Source organism: Odocoileus virginianus, unplaced genomic scaffold (genome assembly GCF_023699985.2).
Source record: "Odocoileus virginianus isolate 20LAN1187 ecotype Illinois unplaced genomic scaffold, Ovbor_1.2 Unplaced_Scaffold_3, whole genome shotgun sequence".
In the NCBI taxonomy this organism is placed as follows: Eukaryota; Metazoa; Chordata; class Mammalia; order Artiodactyla; family Cervidae; genus Odocoileus; species Odocoileus virginianus.
Window position 1 is genome coordinate 569,802 of NW_027224265.1, and position 15,338 is coordinate 585,139.

At 48.1% G+C, this 15,338-nt stretch overlaps 1 protein-coding gene across 3 annotated transcripts in view; it reads left to right on the forward strand.

Moving 5' to 3' along the window:
* MCC (MCC regulator of WNT signaling pathway) overlaps positions 1-14,021 on the forward strand; it is a 494,030-nt gene extending 480,009 nt beyond the window's left edge. For all 3 annotated transcript variants that reach the window (XM_070462369.1, XM_070462370.1, XM_070462371.1), the window contains 2 exons: positions 9,920-10,042; positions 11,738-14,021. In XM_070462369.1, coding sequence (XP_070318470.1) covers positions 9,920-10,042; positions 11,738-11,918 — 304 coding nt within the window. In that variant the 3' untranslated portion in view covers positions 11,919-14,021. The remainder of the gene's footprint in view (positions 1-9,919; positions 10,043-11,737) is intronic.
* The last annotated feature ends 1,317 nt before the right edge of the window (positions 14,022-15,338 follow it).

Consider the following 15,338-nt stretch of genomic DNA (forward strand, 5'->3'; position numbering starts at 1 on the left):
GGTCTCCTGCATTGCAGGCGGATTCTTTGAATACATCATTGCTCTGTTTCTTATAAGCCTGCCTCTCCTTCCCTCAATTCCCTGGTAGCTCAGACAGTACAGAACCCACCAGCAATGCAGGAGACCCGTGTTCAACCCCTCGGTCAGGAAGATTCCCTGGAGGAAGGCACAGCAATCCACTCCAATATTCTTGCCTGGTGGGCTAGAGTCCATAGGGTCATAAAGATTCAGACCTGACTGAGGGACTGACACTTTCACTTTCTCCTTCCCTCCTCCAATCCCTGCAGGAGAGTCAACGGCAGGGGAGGTGGGGCGGGGGGGCGGCAGGGCAAGGGGTGCAGGAAGCATGGCTGACTCACCCAGCTGTATGACTGGTGACTCTGTCCCTTCTAAGTGATCCCTAAACTGTCCCAGCCTCATTTCTCTCTGCCCACTGGACATCTCCCCTGAAGAGACTCCAGCCTTAAAACACAGCATGTCCAAAACAGAAATTATCATCTTGTTTCCACCTGCCCTTTGAAATTGGCCTCTTTTTCAGAATTCCTATTTATATGTAAAAACTTAGAAGTCTGCCTCTTGTTAGCAGATAGTATTTTTTTACCCCTTAAAACCCCATCTGTCCCATGCAGTTTGTGTTGCCTTCTCCTGAATTTAGCCCCCAACCCCTCCAAACTCAGAGTAGCATCTCAATGGGTCATTCTGCCATTAGTCCCATCCTGTATTCCCCCGCCAAAAAACACCTTAAATCATACTTCTGATCAGGTGACTCTGCAGATAAATCTTCCGTGGTATGACCTTCATCATCATGTGTAGGTCCCTAACTTAAGTTCTTAGCCTGTATTTCAAATGTTTCCCTACACATTATCTGTGGTCCAGATTCATCCAGATGGTTCATCTTTCCATGAGCATGCCCTTTGCTTTATGCCCCCACCCCACCCCATCTCTCTCAAGCTGTGAACCCTTCCTTCTTATCCCTCCAGTTGGACACTCGTCTTCCTGAAGGTTCCTCAGGCACCTCTTCTCTGTGCCCCTGATGGTACAGACCACTCATCACCGTCAGTGCTGACTCACAGACAGGGCCCAAGTGCATCCCAGCTCCATCGGCGTCACTGGCAAATCTCTTCGACTGCACTTCAAGTGCCTCATCTAGAAAACTAGAGTAATAACAGCACTGACCTCCCAAGGTTTGTGGTGAGAATTCAATAACTTTATGCTTGTAAAGGAGTTAGGATAACTACTACTGCTGGCTGGATTCTCTTTAAAAAGATGAGTAGTTTAGACTCTATAGACATTTTGTTGTTGTTCAGTCACTAAGTGGTGTCTGACTCTTTGTGACCCCATGGACTGCAGCATGCCAGGCTTCCCTGTCCTTCATCATCTCCCAGAGTTTGCTCAAACTCATGTCCATTGAGTCAGTGATGCCATCCAACCATCTCATCCTCTGTCGCCCCCTTCTCCTCCCACCTTCAGTCTTTCCCAGCATCAGGGTCTTTTCCAGTGAGTCAGTTCTTCACATCAGGTGGCCAAAGTATTGGAGTTTCAGCTTCAACATCAGTCCTTCCAGTGAACACCCAGGACTGATCTCCTTTAGGATGGACTGGTTTGATCTCAGTCCAAGGGACTCTCAAGAGTCTTCTCCGACATCATAGTTCAAAAGCATCAATTCTTCAGTGCTCAGCTTTCCCTATGATCTAACTCTCACATCCGTACACAACTACTGGAAAAACCATAGCTTGGACTAGATGGTTATTTGTCAACAAAGTAATGTCTTTGCTTTTCAATAAGCTGTCTAGGTTGGTCACAGCTTTTCTTCCAAGGAGCAAGCATCTTTTAATTTCATGGCTGCAGTCACCATCCATAGTGATTTTGGAGCCCAAGAAAATAAAGTCTCTCACTGTTTCCATTGTTTCCCCATCTATTTGCCATGAAGTGATGGAACTGGATGCCATGATCTTCGTTTTTTGAATGTTGAGTTTTAAGCCAGCTTTTTCACTCTCCTCTTTCACCTTCATCAAGAGGCTCTTTAGTTCCTCTTCACTTTCTACCATTAGGGTGGTGTCATCTGCATATCTGAGGTTATTGATATTCCTCCTGGCAATCTACCATGAAGGAAATATATAGGATCATAGTCACTACAGAGATTTTCTTTCAAATATATATATATAGATTGCAATAAGTAATGGGGGAAATGACAAGATGCTGGGGCTGTTGTAACTCTGGGATGTTTGTTTAGATGGTGGTCAGGGTGGGCTTCTCTGAGGAGTTGACATTTAAGCTGAGACAAGGAGGAAACATAGTGTAGTGGAGGAAGTTCATCCCAAGGAGAGGGGACTGACTGCACAGGGTTCTGTTCTGGGAAAAAAAGCTTGGTGTGGGCTGAGAATGGATAGGATTCCAGGGTCCAAGGGGGAAGGTGATACCAAAGCCTGGGCTTTAGTCAAAGTAAGACCGTGGACTTGATTCTAAATGCAGTGCAATGATATGATCTGATTTGTCATATTAGAAAATTCCTCTGGCCGCTCTGTGGAAACTTGACTGTGGGGTACAAAGGTGAAGCAGATAAACCAAGTAGGAGGCTCCGGTGGTGGCTGAGATGCGAAACAGCGGCAGCTTGGATGTGGTGGGGGTGGCAGGCACGGCCCCCACCTGGGGGGTCTGCTGCTGAGCGGACACGCAAGATGAAGGGAAGGGCGGTCAGGGCCGACTCGAGACTGGTGTCGGCCACTGGGCAACAGGTGCTGCTGCACACCTCGCGGGGCAGAGGCGTGGACGGGGCAGACTGCCCAGTCCTCCTTCGCACTTGCTGAGCTGAAGACGCACGTGAGAGTCAGGAGCTTTTAGCATGTAGGTAGTTTTTAGGAAAATAAATGGGAATGGAGAGAAGCAAGAAAGGGCGGGCTATGAAACAGAGTCCAGGCCCAAGTCCCAGATACTGTCAGCAGGCAGAGGTGCAGAGGTCAGGAAGCCAGGGCAGATGCCAGGCACAGCCGGTGAAGTGGGATGGAAGCCAGGCTTGAGGGGAGGTGGAGAAGGTGCTTCAGGTCAGAGCAGGACAGGTCGCGGCACCCAGAGCCCCGGTGACCTCGGGACAGTTACCAGTGGAGACAGAAGCCTGGCTGGGGGTTAACCAGTACATGGAAGGTGAGGCAGAGGAACCCCAGAAGGAGACAATTCTCCCAATTACCAAGGAACTCCAGGCCTGGTGGGCACGACTCCCTGAGGCTGGGTCTGATGGTGCTCCTCTGGAAGGCGTCCTGGCTAGTGCCGTCCCCGCCCGTCCCCCGGCTGTGGTGGCAGCACCGCTGCTGGTTGTGACCTGAGGGGAAAGCAGCCCTGCTTCCAGATCCCCGGCTACAGACAGCCTCACTGCACGACCTGCAAGGCCGTCTCCTGCCAGGCTGCCCGCCTGGCTTTGCTTATCACCTGCAAACTTCCACCACGAGTCCGCCCCTCAAATCCCCTGATATGCCTCTGCCAACAACTCTGTGCTTCCCTTAAAACAGATAAAAAGCACCTGTGGCTAGAGTAAGATTCAGAAGACCTTTCATGACCAAAAATAACCTTTTAGGGGTGAGAGGGTGGGAAGACCTGTGAGTGAAACCTGTAGTGTGCTGGGACACGTGGGTTTTGGTGGTACTAGCGGGAGCCAGCAATAAAGGTTCATAATTGTGAGGGCTTACTTCCAGATGTGCAAGTTGGTTTTAAAAAAGGCAGAGGAACCAGAGATCAAATTGCCAATATCCGCTGGGTCATCGAAAAAGCAAGAGAGTTCCAGAAAAACATCTATTTCTGCTTTACTGACTATGCCAAAGCCTTCAACTATGTGGATCACAATAAACTGTGGAAAATTCTGAAAGAGATGGGAATACCAGACCACTTGACCTGCTTCTTGAGAAACCTGTATGCAGGTCAGGAAGCAACAGTTAGAACTGAACATGGAACAACAGACTGGTTCCAAATAGGACAAAGGAGTACGTCAAGGCTGTATATTGTCACCCTGCTTATTTAACTTATATGCAGAGTACATCATGAGAAATGCTGGGCTGGATGAAGCACAAACTGGAATCAAGATTGCCAGGAGAAATATCAATAACCTCAGATACACAGATGACACCACCCTTATGGCAGAAAGTGAAGAGGAACTAAAAAGCCTCTTGATGAAAGTGAAAGAGGAGAGTGAAAAAGTTGGCTTAAACCTCAACATTCAGAAAACTAAGACCATGGCATCTGGTCCCATTACCTCATGGGAAATAGATGGGGAGACAGTGGAAACAGTGTCAGACTTTTATTTTTGGGGGCTCCAAAATCACTGCAGATGGTGACTGCAGCCATGAAATTAAAAGACGCTTAACTCCTTGGAAGGAAAGTTATGACCAACCTAGATAGCATGTTAAAAAGCAGAGACATTACTTTGCCAACAAAGGTCCATCTGGTCAAGGCTATGGTTTTTCCAGTGGTCATGTATGGATGTGAGAGCTGGACTGTGAAGAAAGCTGAGCACCGAAAAATTAATGCTTTTGAACTGTGGTGTTGGAGAAGACTCTTGAGAGTCCCTTGGACTGCAAGGAGATCCAACCAGTTCATCCTAAAGGAGATCAGTCCTGGGTGTTCATTGGAAGGACTGATGCTGAAGCTGAAACTCCAGTACTTTGGCCATCTCATGTGAAGAGTTGACTCACTGGAAAAGACCCTGATGCTGGGAGGGATTGGGGGCAGGAGGAGAAGGGGACGACAGAGGATGAGATGGCTGGATGGCATCACCAACTCGATGGGCATGAGTTTGAGTAAACTCCGGGAGTTGGTGATGGACAGGGAGGCCTGGAGTGCTGCGATTCACAGGGTCGCAAAGAGTCGGACACGACTGAGCAACTGAACTGAACTGACTGATACTGCGGGCCAGAAAACAAGGCAAGGATGGCACAGTTCTGGGCATTCCAGAAAATTCTGTGTGAACGCACTGCAACTCAAGGGGCAAATGGAACATGTAGTGTTTACGTTGTACTTTCTCATCTACGTGGAGTCTATGAAAGTGCTTCTTTTACACTTATTACCTAGACAAACCATATAAATTCTTTCTTAACTGAAAGCCAAGCAGATTTGAATTAGAAACTATAAGGAACAGGATATGAATGGTTGAGGTGTACGGCTTATAGCATTTTTTAAGTCATCCTTGGAAAATCTGAGTAAAGCTGTATAGTCTTCAGTAGAACTGTGCATGTAACTTTGCATAAAAATTCAGAGTTCAAGACAACATGAATTTCATCTGTAGACCCAGGTAAAAAGCCCTGCTGCCTTACCAGTTTTCAAAATTTGCACAAGAAGAAGAAATCACCTGAGGCATTCATTTTTTACTGAGGTATGAGGACTTATAACATTATATTAGTTTCTGGTGTACAATGTGATGATTCAATATTTGCACATATTGCAAAATGATCACCGTAATAAGTCTGGTTAACATCTGTCACCATAGTTACCAAAAAATTTCTTATGATGATAACTTTTAAGATCTTTCTTAGCCACTTTCAAATACACAATACAGTAATAATAAGTTTAATCACCGTATTATACACTACACTTTCAGGACTTATTTTACAACTGGCAGTGTGTGCCCTTTAATCCCCTTCACCCATTTCGCCCACCTCCAACTCTCACTTCTGGCAACCATCAGTCTGTTCTCCGAATCTGTGAGCTTGTGGTTTTTGTTTTTGGTTTTTTAGATTCCACATACACATGAGATCATACAGTATTAGTCTTTCTCTTATTTCTACGTAGCATAATACCCTCAAGGTCCATCCATGTTGCTGCAGATGGCAAAGTTTCACTTTTTTGTGGCCAAGTAATACTGCATTTTCGATGCATACCACATCCTTATCTGCTTATCCACTGATGGGCACGTAGGTTGTACTCGTATCTTGGCTATTGTAAATAATGCTGCGGTGACATGAGGGTGCAGGTCTCTTTCCAAGATGGCGATTCCGTTTTCTCTGAGTACATACCCAGAGGTGGAATCGCGGGATCATTCTAGTTTTAACTTCTGAGAAATCTCCAATCTGTTCTTTAGTGGCCGCACCAGTTTGCGTTCCCACCAGCAGTACACAGGGCTTCCCTCTTCTCTGTATCCTTACCGAAACTTGTTATTTCTTGTCCTTCTATTTTTTTAATAATAACCATTCTGACCGGTGTGAGGTGGTATCTCATTGTGGTTTTGATTTGCATTTCCCTGATGATTAGTGATGTTGAGCATCTTTTCACATGCCTGTTGGCCATCTGTATGTCTTTGAGAAAATGCCCATTCAGACCTTATGCTTATTTCTTATATTTTCTCTTCCATTCAAACCCCAGGTTCTGCTCACTTTTTAATCTGGTGGTGGTGTGTTTTTTTTATTTTTGCTGTTGAGTTGTATGTGTTCTTTGTGTATTATGGGTGAAAGTGAAAGTGAAGTGGTGTCTGACTCTTTGCGACCCCATGGACTGTAGCCTACCAGGCTTCACCATGGGATTTTCCAGGCAAGAGCACTGGAGTGGGTTGCCATTTCCTCCTCCAGGAGACTTTGCCAACTCAGGGATTGAGCCCGGGTCTCCTGCGCTGCAGGCAGACGCTTCACCGTCTGAGCACCAGGGGAGCATTACGGGTGCTCGTGTTCGTGCTGTCCCTCAGCCGTGTCCGACTCTGCGACCCCGTGGACTGCAGCCTGCCAGGCTCCTCTGTCCATGGGATTCTCCAGGCAAGAATACTGGGGTGGGTTGCCATTCCCTTCTCCAGTATTATGGGTACTATCCCCTTATTAGATAAGACATGATTTGTAACCATTTTCTCCCATTCAGTAGGTTCTTTCATTTTGTTGGTCTCCTTTGATGTACAGAATCTAATATAGCCCCACTTCTCTATTTTTGCTTTTGTTGCCTTTGCTTTTGGTGTCAGATTCAAAAAACCATCACCAGGATTGGTGTCAAGGTGCTTATGTTCTCTTCTAGGAGTCTGATGGCTTCCGGCCTCACCCATTAACCTAACACTTGAGTTACTTTCTTTTCTACGGTGTAAGACAGTGATCCAGGTTCTTTCTCTTGCATGTAGGTATCTAGTTCTCCTGTGACCATTTATCTAAGAAACTGTCCTTTCCCTGTTGGGTATTTTTGGTTCCTTTGTCATAAATTGACCATATATGCATGGGTTTATTTCTGAGCTCTCTATTCTATTCCATTGATCTACATGTCTATTTTTATGCCAATACCATGCTGTTTTGATCACATGGAGCACTTCTTAAAACTAATTCCTGGGTCTCAACCCAAATCTACTGACCAGAATCCAGGGCCACCCCCAGCACTGTCAGTACAGACGCACACTTAGAGCAGTCCTGTCACTGGAGGCGGCTGCCTCATTCAAACAGAACAAGGAGAAAGTAATTAGTGTTTTAGGTTTGAGTTTCAGCCTGTCTTTGTGGCTTTAAGTAAATCAGCATCACAGTTCTAGAGTTTGAACAGCAGTTCACTCCTGTCTGCCTTCCTGAGGCCTGAGGGGTTCAGGGAACAGCTCTCAGCTTCCAGATGTGGCTTCCTACCCCCAGCCTTGACCGTCTCCCCCACTCCTCAGGGTTGGGGAGGGTCTGTGAAGGCTTCTGTTGCTTCCCTGGGTCCTGTCCTCATGGGCGCTGGCCTCAGGCCCCGGGGCAGGAAGCCCTTTGCAGTGTGGGGGCTGGGAGATCTCACTTTTCCGGAGCTGGGCAGATGCGCCATGTAACCCGTGGTGGGAGCGGTACTGCTCCAGGCAGTTTTATGTTAGCAATTTGAATTCATGGTTAAATGTTAAATTCTCTTCATAATTTTCTTCCCTTTTGCACTATCAATCAACTCTAGAATAAAAGAATCAAAACAGTAACAAAATGTAAAAATAATTCTTCTCTCTTTATAGTCAGAGGGCCGAGGGGACAGATCTTCCATGCTCTCCTAACTTTCCCTGGGCTGACAGAGGGCCCTGCAAGTCTGAGGCGGTGGTTTGGGCAGGGAGGCAGGAGCCGCCCTCCCCAGATGCCAGTCTCATCCTGGTGGGAGACGGTGCCACTCTAGGATCCCAGTGGGAACTGCAGCCAGATCTGAGGAATTCCTGGTGGCTGCCAGGACCCAGAAGCCTCAGCAAACAGGAGGCACTAACCGGGAGGCTCTGCAGGAGGCTCCTGCTCTCTTTAGGGTGGGAGGAAGTCACTGGGTGTGACGCTCACTTTTTCAGGTATCTTTCTTCCACCAGCCTCATGAAAGTCGGCCTGCATTTTTGTGTGGCAATACCTTTCTTCATTAATGAATTTGGGAAGCTGCACTTACAGTAGCTGGGGGCAGACATTCAAAGATCAGATATTTGAAAAGCCAAGAAGGGTGAATCATGGCTGAACCCCAGAGCCCCCGACAGTCCACCCCCTCGAGGTGACCCACACACACCCGTCCTACACTTCACAAAAGCATCCAGAATTGGGAACATTTCAAACAACTTGAAATGAGTAGAAAATGAAAGCGTCCCGTGCCCTCTTTGCAGGAGTTAGCACTGTTGAGCATTTAGCCTTTTATTCGCCCATCACAGTGTATCAAGATATTCACGTTTCTGCAAACTTGTGGCATCCAATAGAACTCACCCTTTTCACTTGACAGTGTTATCAGATACCTTTCCATTCCAGGGCACGTCAGCCTGCATTTTTTATTAACTGCAGAGCATTTCAACAGAACTGAAAGCAGATCGTAACTTAACCAGCTCTCTGGTTGTTTCCCATTCTTAGCTGTTCTAAGCAGTGCTGCAGTGAATCCCACTGTAACCTCATGTTTCTCTAAGATCCCTAGAAGTTGCTTAGTCAAGGGATATTTCATTTCTTATTTTGCTAGATGCTGCCCGACTGCCTTCCAGACTCATTGTGCTCATCTACATTCCTCACACACCCGTGAGTTTTTCTTACAGGAATGTCTTCCATAAACCCTGGTTACCTGATATGCTCCAAGGTACCACATACCTTCAGTGATTTCTTTTCACTGCTGCCGCTGTGAAACTGTCTCTCGGGCATGGCGCTGGGGATACACTGCGCAACAAGCCAAATAAGGTCCTTGCCAGCCTGGGGCCTATGTGCCAGTGGGGAGCTTGCTGAACCAATCACGCAGGCGGTGCTGGCCTGTGCCAGGCGTGCTGCACAGAGTGACACTGTGCCAGGCGGGGGCCTCGGGAGGACGGTGGCCAGCCCCGTCCCCCGCCCGTGTCCTCCTCTCATAGGCAGTAAGCGGACGGGACACCCCAAACCTCCCAAGTCAGTCAGCTCGGGTCACTGCAGTAGTAAAGACCCACCAGACTTGAAGCCACGGAGTAGGGGGGTCGAACGAAAGTGCAAGTATAACCTCCATCCTTTTTAAGTGTGGGAAATGTGATCAAGGACTTTCACAGAGAACCACTTTTCTATTTTGCAAGGTAGACTCGTCTTGGTTTCACTGAGCAGGGGACCTGGCCCAGGTAGTGCCCAGACCTGGTGTGTGCTCTCGGGCCCCCAGTGGTTCCGGAGATGCTGAGCAGCGTGGGAAAGGGCCTGAGCTCAGGCCCGGGTTCTGCGGGCAGGCTGCGCTCCGCTGGCCCGCTGGCCTGGGTCTGCCTGGAGGAACTCCTCCAGGAGCTCGTCTCCCTGGCCTGGAAGAGGAGAAACAGCTTCCTGTACTGTTCCTCGGCGACACACAGATCTCTCAAGGTCTCTACCGTTAAAAAGAGGCGACCCAGCGGGCCTTCAGGAACACGGCAGCCAGGTGCTGGGCTCCGGGCCCTCTCCCCTTTGCTCAGTCAGGACTCCGGCCTCTGGACTTGGCCGCCTAAGTCGTGCTCCACTCTGCCCCCCCTCAGGGCAGCAGCCGATCCATCGTCTCTGTTACTAAATGGCGTGTGCTTCATCTCTCCTTGATACAGAGAGAAGAAGTTAAAGGCCAGAGTTCAAGAGTTGGTGAGTGCCTTGGAAAGACTCACAAAGAGCAGTGAAATCCGACACCAGCAATCGGCAGAGTTTGTTAATGACCTAAAGCGAGCCAACAGGTACAACCTCACTGTATATAATCCAAGTGGTTCTTGGATTTACACACCATAATTGCCAGGAACTGACTGTGGACAATGGTATGTCCTCAACCGCCTCCTTGGAGCGCACTCCTCCCTAGGGCTTCATTTCCCCATGTTCCACAGAAACCTGAGGAATGCTCTTTAAAGAGGGCAGATGTAGCCAACCATGGTCCCCTCTTAGCACTTCAAATAGGAGAGGTTCTGAGAAGTCATACAATTAAAAACAAAAGTCAGCCTAGTTTTAATCCAGCATTTTCCAAACAAAACTGGCTACACGTTTTATTTGAGCAGCATTCAAGAATCAGGTTGGGTACTTCAGGAAGCAACGCTCTAAGATGGGACATGACACCTTCACACTAAAAAAAAAAAAAGAGGACCTCAAAGTTTTGTTCTTTCAAATTATCAATAAAACTTGTCCATTAGTTTCTCAAATGAGATTTTTAAGGTTTTATTCATTTACCAAAAAAAAAAAAAGAAAAAAAAACCCAACTCATGACATGTAACACAAATGACCTTTATTTTAAAAATTACAGTTTTCCAAAAAGTAATTAGAAGAGGGGCACTGTTTTCACAATTTTGCAAATGTTTTTAATGTCTGCTTTAATAGAAGACAGCTGGATTCTCCCATCTGCTTCCACAGGCAGTGTGTTGTTTTGAAACATTCTAAGAAAACCCAGCTTCACACAGAAATAAAGGACCTCACATTTCCCTTCAGAAGGCTTTGGGAGTCCTGGGCTTTGAGAACCTGACACTATATAGAAGGGAGGTGGGAGTGTTGTTTTGGACCAGAGAGGGTGTGGTGTGAGGGTGGGGGGCTTCTCTGATATCTCAGCTGGTCAAGACTCCGCCTGCAATGCAGGAGATCCAGGTTGAATTCCTGGGGTCGGGAAGATCCCCTGAAGAAGGGAACTGCTACCCCTTCCAGCGTTCTTGCGTGGAGAATCCCCACAAGGACAGAGGAGGGTGGGTCCCTGGGGTGGCAGAGTCAGACACGGCTAAGCACAGCACGGGGTATGGAGACTTACCTAGCTCTGGGCTCGGCCCCCGCCCTCATCCCCCAGAGACCTGGGTTTGGCTGGCAGCATTAGTTCACGGCCTGTGAGCTCTGAGTCCATCAGCCACAGCATCAAGGACAGCTGCTGGGGCCTGTCTGTCCGCATGCTCTGGAGGTGACTTAAGATCGCAGTGTTGCAACGGACTGTAGGCAGCCTTGGAACAGCAACAGACCTACTACTTGTATTTCCATGACAGGTTAACTGTGGTTAAGCCAATACGTGAGCGACCATGAGTGCTGCAACCCTTGTTTAGTTGCTAAGTAGTGTCAGACTTTTTCGACCTCATAGACTGCAGCCCACCAGGCTCCTCTGTGGAAATCCCATAGGATTTCCAAAGCAAGAAAACTGGGGTGGGTTGCCATTTCCTTCTCCAGGGGATCTTCCCAACCCAGGGATTGAACTTGCATCTCCTGCACTGGCAGGTGGATTCTTTGCCACGGAGCCACCAGGAGAGCTCAAGTGTTGAAGTACTAAGCACCTGATTTCAAGCTCTTATTTAGGAGGCCCAGTGGCCTCTGTTCTTTCCAAGTGGTACTTACCAGACCAGGTCACCCAGTGTGTGTGTCTCAGTGCTACTTAAGATAAGCCTTCATTCTCATTTCCCTCTGTGCCCACATAGCAACCTGGTGGCTGCCTATGAGAAAGCAAAGAAGAAGCATCAGAACAAACTGAAGAAGTTGGAGTCTCAGATGATGGCCATGGTGGAGAGACATGAGACCCAAGTGAGGATGCTCAAGCAAAGGATAGCTCTGCTGGAGGAGGAGAACTCCAGACCTCACACCAACGAAACGTCCCTGTAGTGGGCACTTGAGCTCCACGGTTCTGTCCGTGGAAGCGAGTCTAGCAGTCACCGAGGAGGGGGCCTCAGAGGACAGGACCTGTCGGGAGGACGACAGGGAAGGTTGGCAGGAAGGCGCCCTGGACTCAGCCTCGGGGCAGGTGGCCCCGGTGAGGCAGTATAGACTGTCCCCCGAGGGTCCCGCCCTCCCCTCCTGGGCTGCGGGCGGCGTGGGGACTCCTGCCCCATGCACTGGCTCCACAGGGCTTCCTGCTGCTTTTAGCATGGGCTCTGTCCCTCACCCACATTTTCTGTATCCACGGTATAATCCAGGCATCATCTGTTTGATTTTCCAGTTTTTGCAGCCTGACCTCGGGCATCTCACATTTCTCCTTTCTCCTTCTGGGGAAAACTGATGGGGGGTGGGGGTGCAGAGGGGAGACGGTGCTCAGCATCTAGAACTGCTGCTTCGTTTCCTGCAACCAGGCTTTGGTTTTCAAGTACCAGGTGTCAACTCTTTAGGAGGCGGCTGTCACTCAGAGGTGTTCCAGGAGGTTGATCACAGGCGGACAATACACAGGTTTCCTTCCAGTCCCAGGTATGTTGAGGCTACAGGTAGAGCAACTCGGTCTGAACAGCTCTGAATGGGAGAAGGAAGACCTCCTTGACCTCACAGCAGAGGTGGGCACGGGTAGGGAACACTCTTTAGACAGGAATCTCCCTGTCCCAGTGCCGCCTTACTAACAGCTGGGAGAGTCCTGTTGATCCGTGTCAGGGACCTGAACTGTCAGGAGGAGAGGGACATTGGTGCTTTCCCAGACTCGGGCACCGCAGAATTGCTGAACATGCCGATGGCTCCGGACCTGCCTCTCCCTCGAGGGAGATGCTCTGCAGCTGATCCGCCTGTGTGAGACTGCTGCTGTGGCACCAGCTCAGGAGTGCGCCCTGCTGTTCCAAAGGGCAGAGGGCGAGGGAAAGCCGAGGCGGCCTCCGCTGAGCCCCCAGAAACATGGCAGTGGGTGGCAGATGGTGATTCCACGGGAGTCAGTTCTAGCAAAACGGTGACAGGACCGGGCAGGACCAAAGAACCTGAATTCTTTCAGGAAGGTCTTCCATTTGAAAATCAACTCTTCACCCCTTTTCTACTGTGATGTTCCCTGTTGCAGTTTTTCAGTTGTCACCACCCTAGGCTGACGTAACATTTTAAAGGACCACTTGCCATTTTTTCTGAAGACCCACCCAAAGTCACTTAGAAGAAAGATGCCCAATGCTACAGTTCAAAGATCTGCTTATGACCAGATCGCTGCGTTCATGTCGTGGTGTCAGTGAGCTGCTCTCAGAGGCAGGACGCGGATTCCACAGCCTCCAGTCTGACAGGGAAGGACACCCCAGCCACCGTCTGCCAAGGCGGAGCACGCCCATCCCCCAAGGATGCTCCGTCCCGTCTCAGGCCAGCAGCGAGGCCGCCCCATCTTCAAACAGTCATCGGCAGCTGGTCTCAGGCCCAGCTCTAGGGTGCTCTGGTCACTGCAAAGGCCCCCACCGGCTTCTGTTTCTGTTATATAAGGTAAACTTCGTCCTTGTGACAATAAGTCAGTTTTTACTCTTTGGATAGGAAAATGTAATGACCCAAAAGTGTGTTCTTAGAAAAAAAAGAAAGTGTAGCAGATGAAACTATTTTTCCCACTCGCCCAGGGGAAACACCTTCCCGAAGCCAAGCAGGCTGTGCAGGGCAGGGACCGGGCGTCACGTCACACAGGTGGAGGCTTTCACCCCCACCGCCACTGCAAGGGAGCACAGAGCCTGCCTTCCAGACACACGGAGCTCATCCCTGACCTGGGCAGTCCCAGTTCCCACGTGATGAGCCCCTGGCCTTACTGATCCTACTTGGCTCATTCTGAATTTATATTTCCACATAACACTGGCTGGGTGAACACTTGGCCTGGCAAAACTGTTACTTTTATAAATGTGCAGAATAAAAGCTTTTAAATAGTTGGTTACCTTTCCTTGTATTCTTCACATGCTCCCCGAGACTCTTGTTGAAGGTGAACTGACGGGCACTTGGTTATTATGCTAATTCAAGGCTTACTAAAATCGCACTGATGAAATAAATGATTGCAGGTGCCTGGATTGTTTTCTTTTTTTTTTACAACCTGAATTCTTCTTTCTAAATAGGAACAGGTTTATATTAACATCTCCATCACAGGTAAACAATGATCCCCATTATCTAACTTGAACAAGGTTAAAAATGTTCAGACTTTCATTTTTAGTTGTTTGAATCAGTTTCCTCAGTGGTTACCCTTTTATAGGCAGTCACCCTCGCTGTTCAGTTTGATCTCTGGCTCTTAAGAGAAATGGGCGTCAGAAGAAAAAACTCATTTCCCAGTTCCGCTGGAGTATAATTTCCCACTACTACACTGAGGCGGAATCTCAAGTGAGAGAGACCTCTGTCTGGAGCTGTAGTGCCATCCACATGTGTGCCAACCAAACGGACGTGATGTTCTGTCAAACCCCTGGTGTACCAGCTACCTAAACTGCCATGGGCTGGTAGGCAGTAAGACCCCCTTTTGAGATGATACCCAAAGTGACTTATGATTGTATCTTAAGCGATCAGACGGGTGGGATTTCTCATGCTCGCCCTACCTCATACATACTTTATCATGGCCCATGCAGGTAATTAACTGTTGTGTATTCACTCCCATCTGCTGGCATGCCAGGTTTCTGAGGTTAATACCCATGCTGCCAGAAATTGGAATGTTAGAATAAAAAAAACAAGTGCCAGTTAAAACATGGTTGGCTAATTCTCCTGTGAGGTGATGTGCAACTTGCAAACTTTCCCGAGTCTCTGCAGCCAAGCTTTACGGGGACCCGGGAGAACTGGACGCTCTCCTATTCTGGGAGCCAGTGCGCGTTAAGAGCCGAGGAGACTTTCTTTTTAGGATGAGGACAGCAAAGAGCCTACTGTTCTAAGAAAATCTTGAAACCACCGGTAAGTGGCTTAGTTCCCACCTGCATAAAGATTACTATTTTAAGCGAAAAAAAAAAAAATACCTCATAGTTACCCATGGCATGAATTGTTTCCTATGGCCCACAGAAATTATCCTGCAATTATTTTTAAATTCTATTAAATATCTTAAAGCTCTCATGAGTTGGGGGTGCTTGTGTTTTGAGTGAAGTAAAGACTATAGAAGTTACCCACTTGTGTTATTAATGACTTCTAATTTAAAGCCATAAGCTTTTTCCATAAATTATTTGCAAATGTATAGCTGGAAATGTGTCTCATCCATGAAAGTATGAAGTAAAAAGATCATGTTTCCTAAGTTTACAGTCACACCTATTTCTAAGTACAGCAAACAGCTTTTAATTAGACAGTTTTTAGAGGTCAAAGGGGGAAAGAATTCTGATGACTGAAATTTCTGAACTGAATTTAATTAGGATGCAT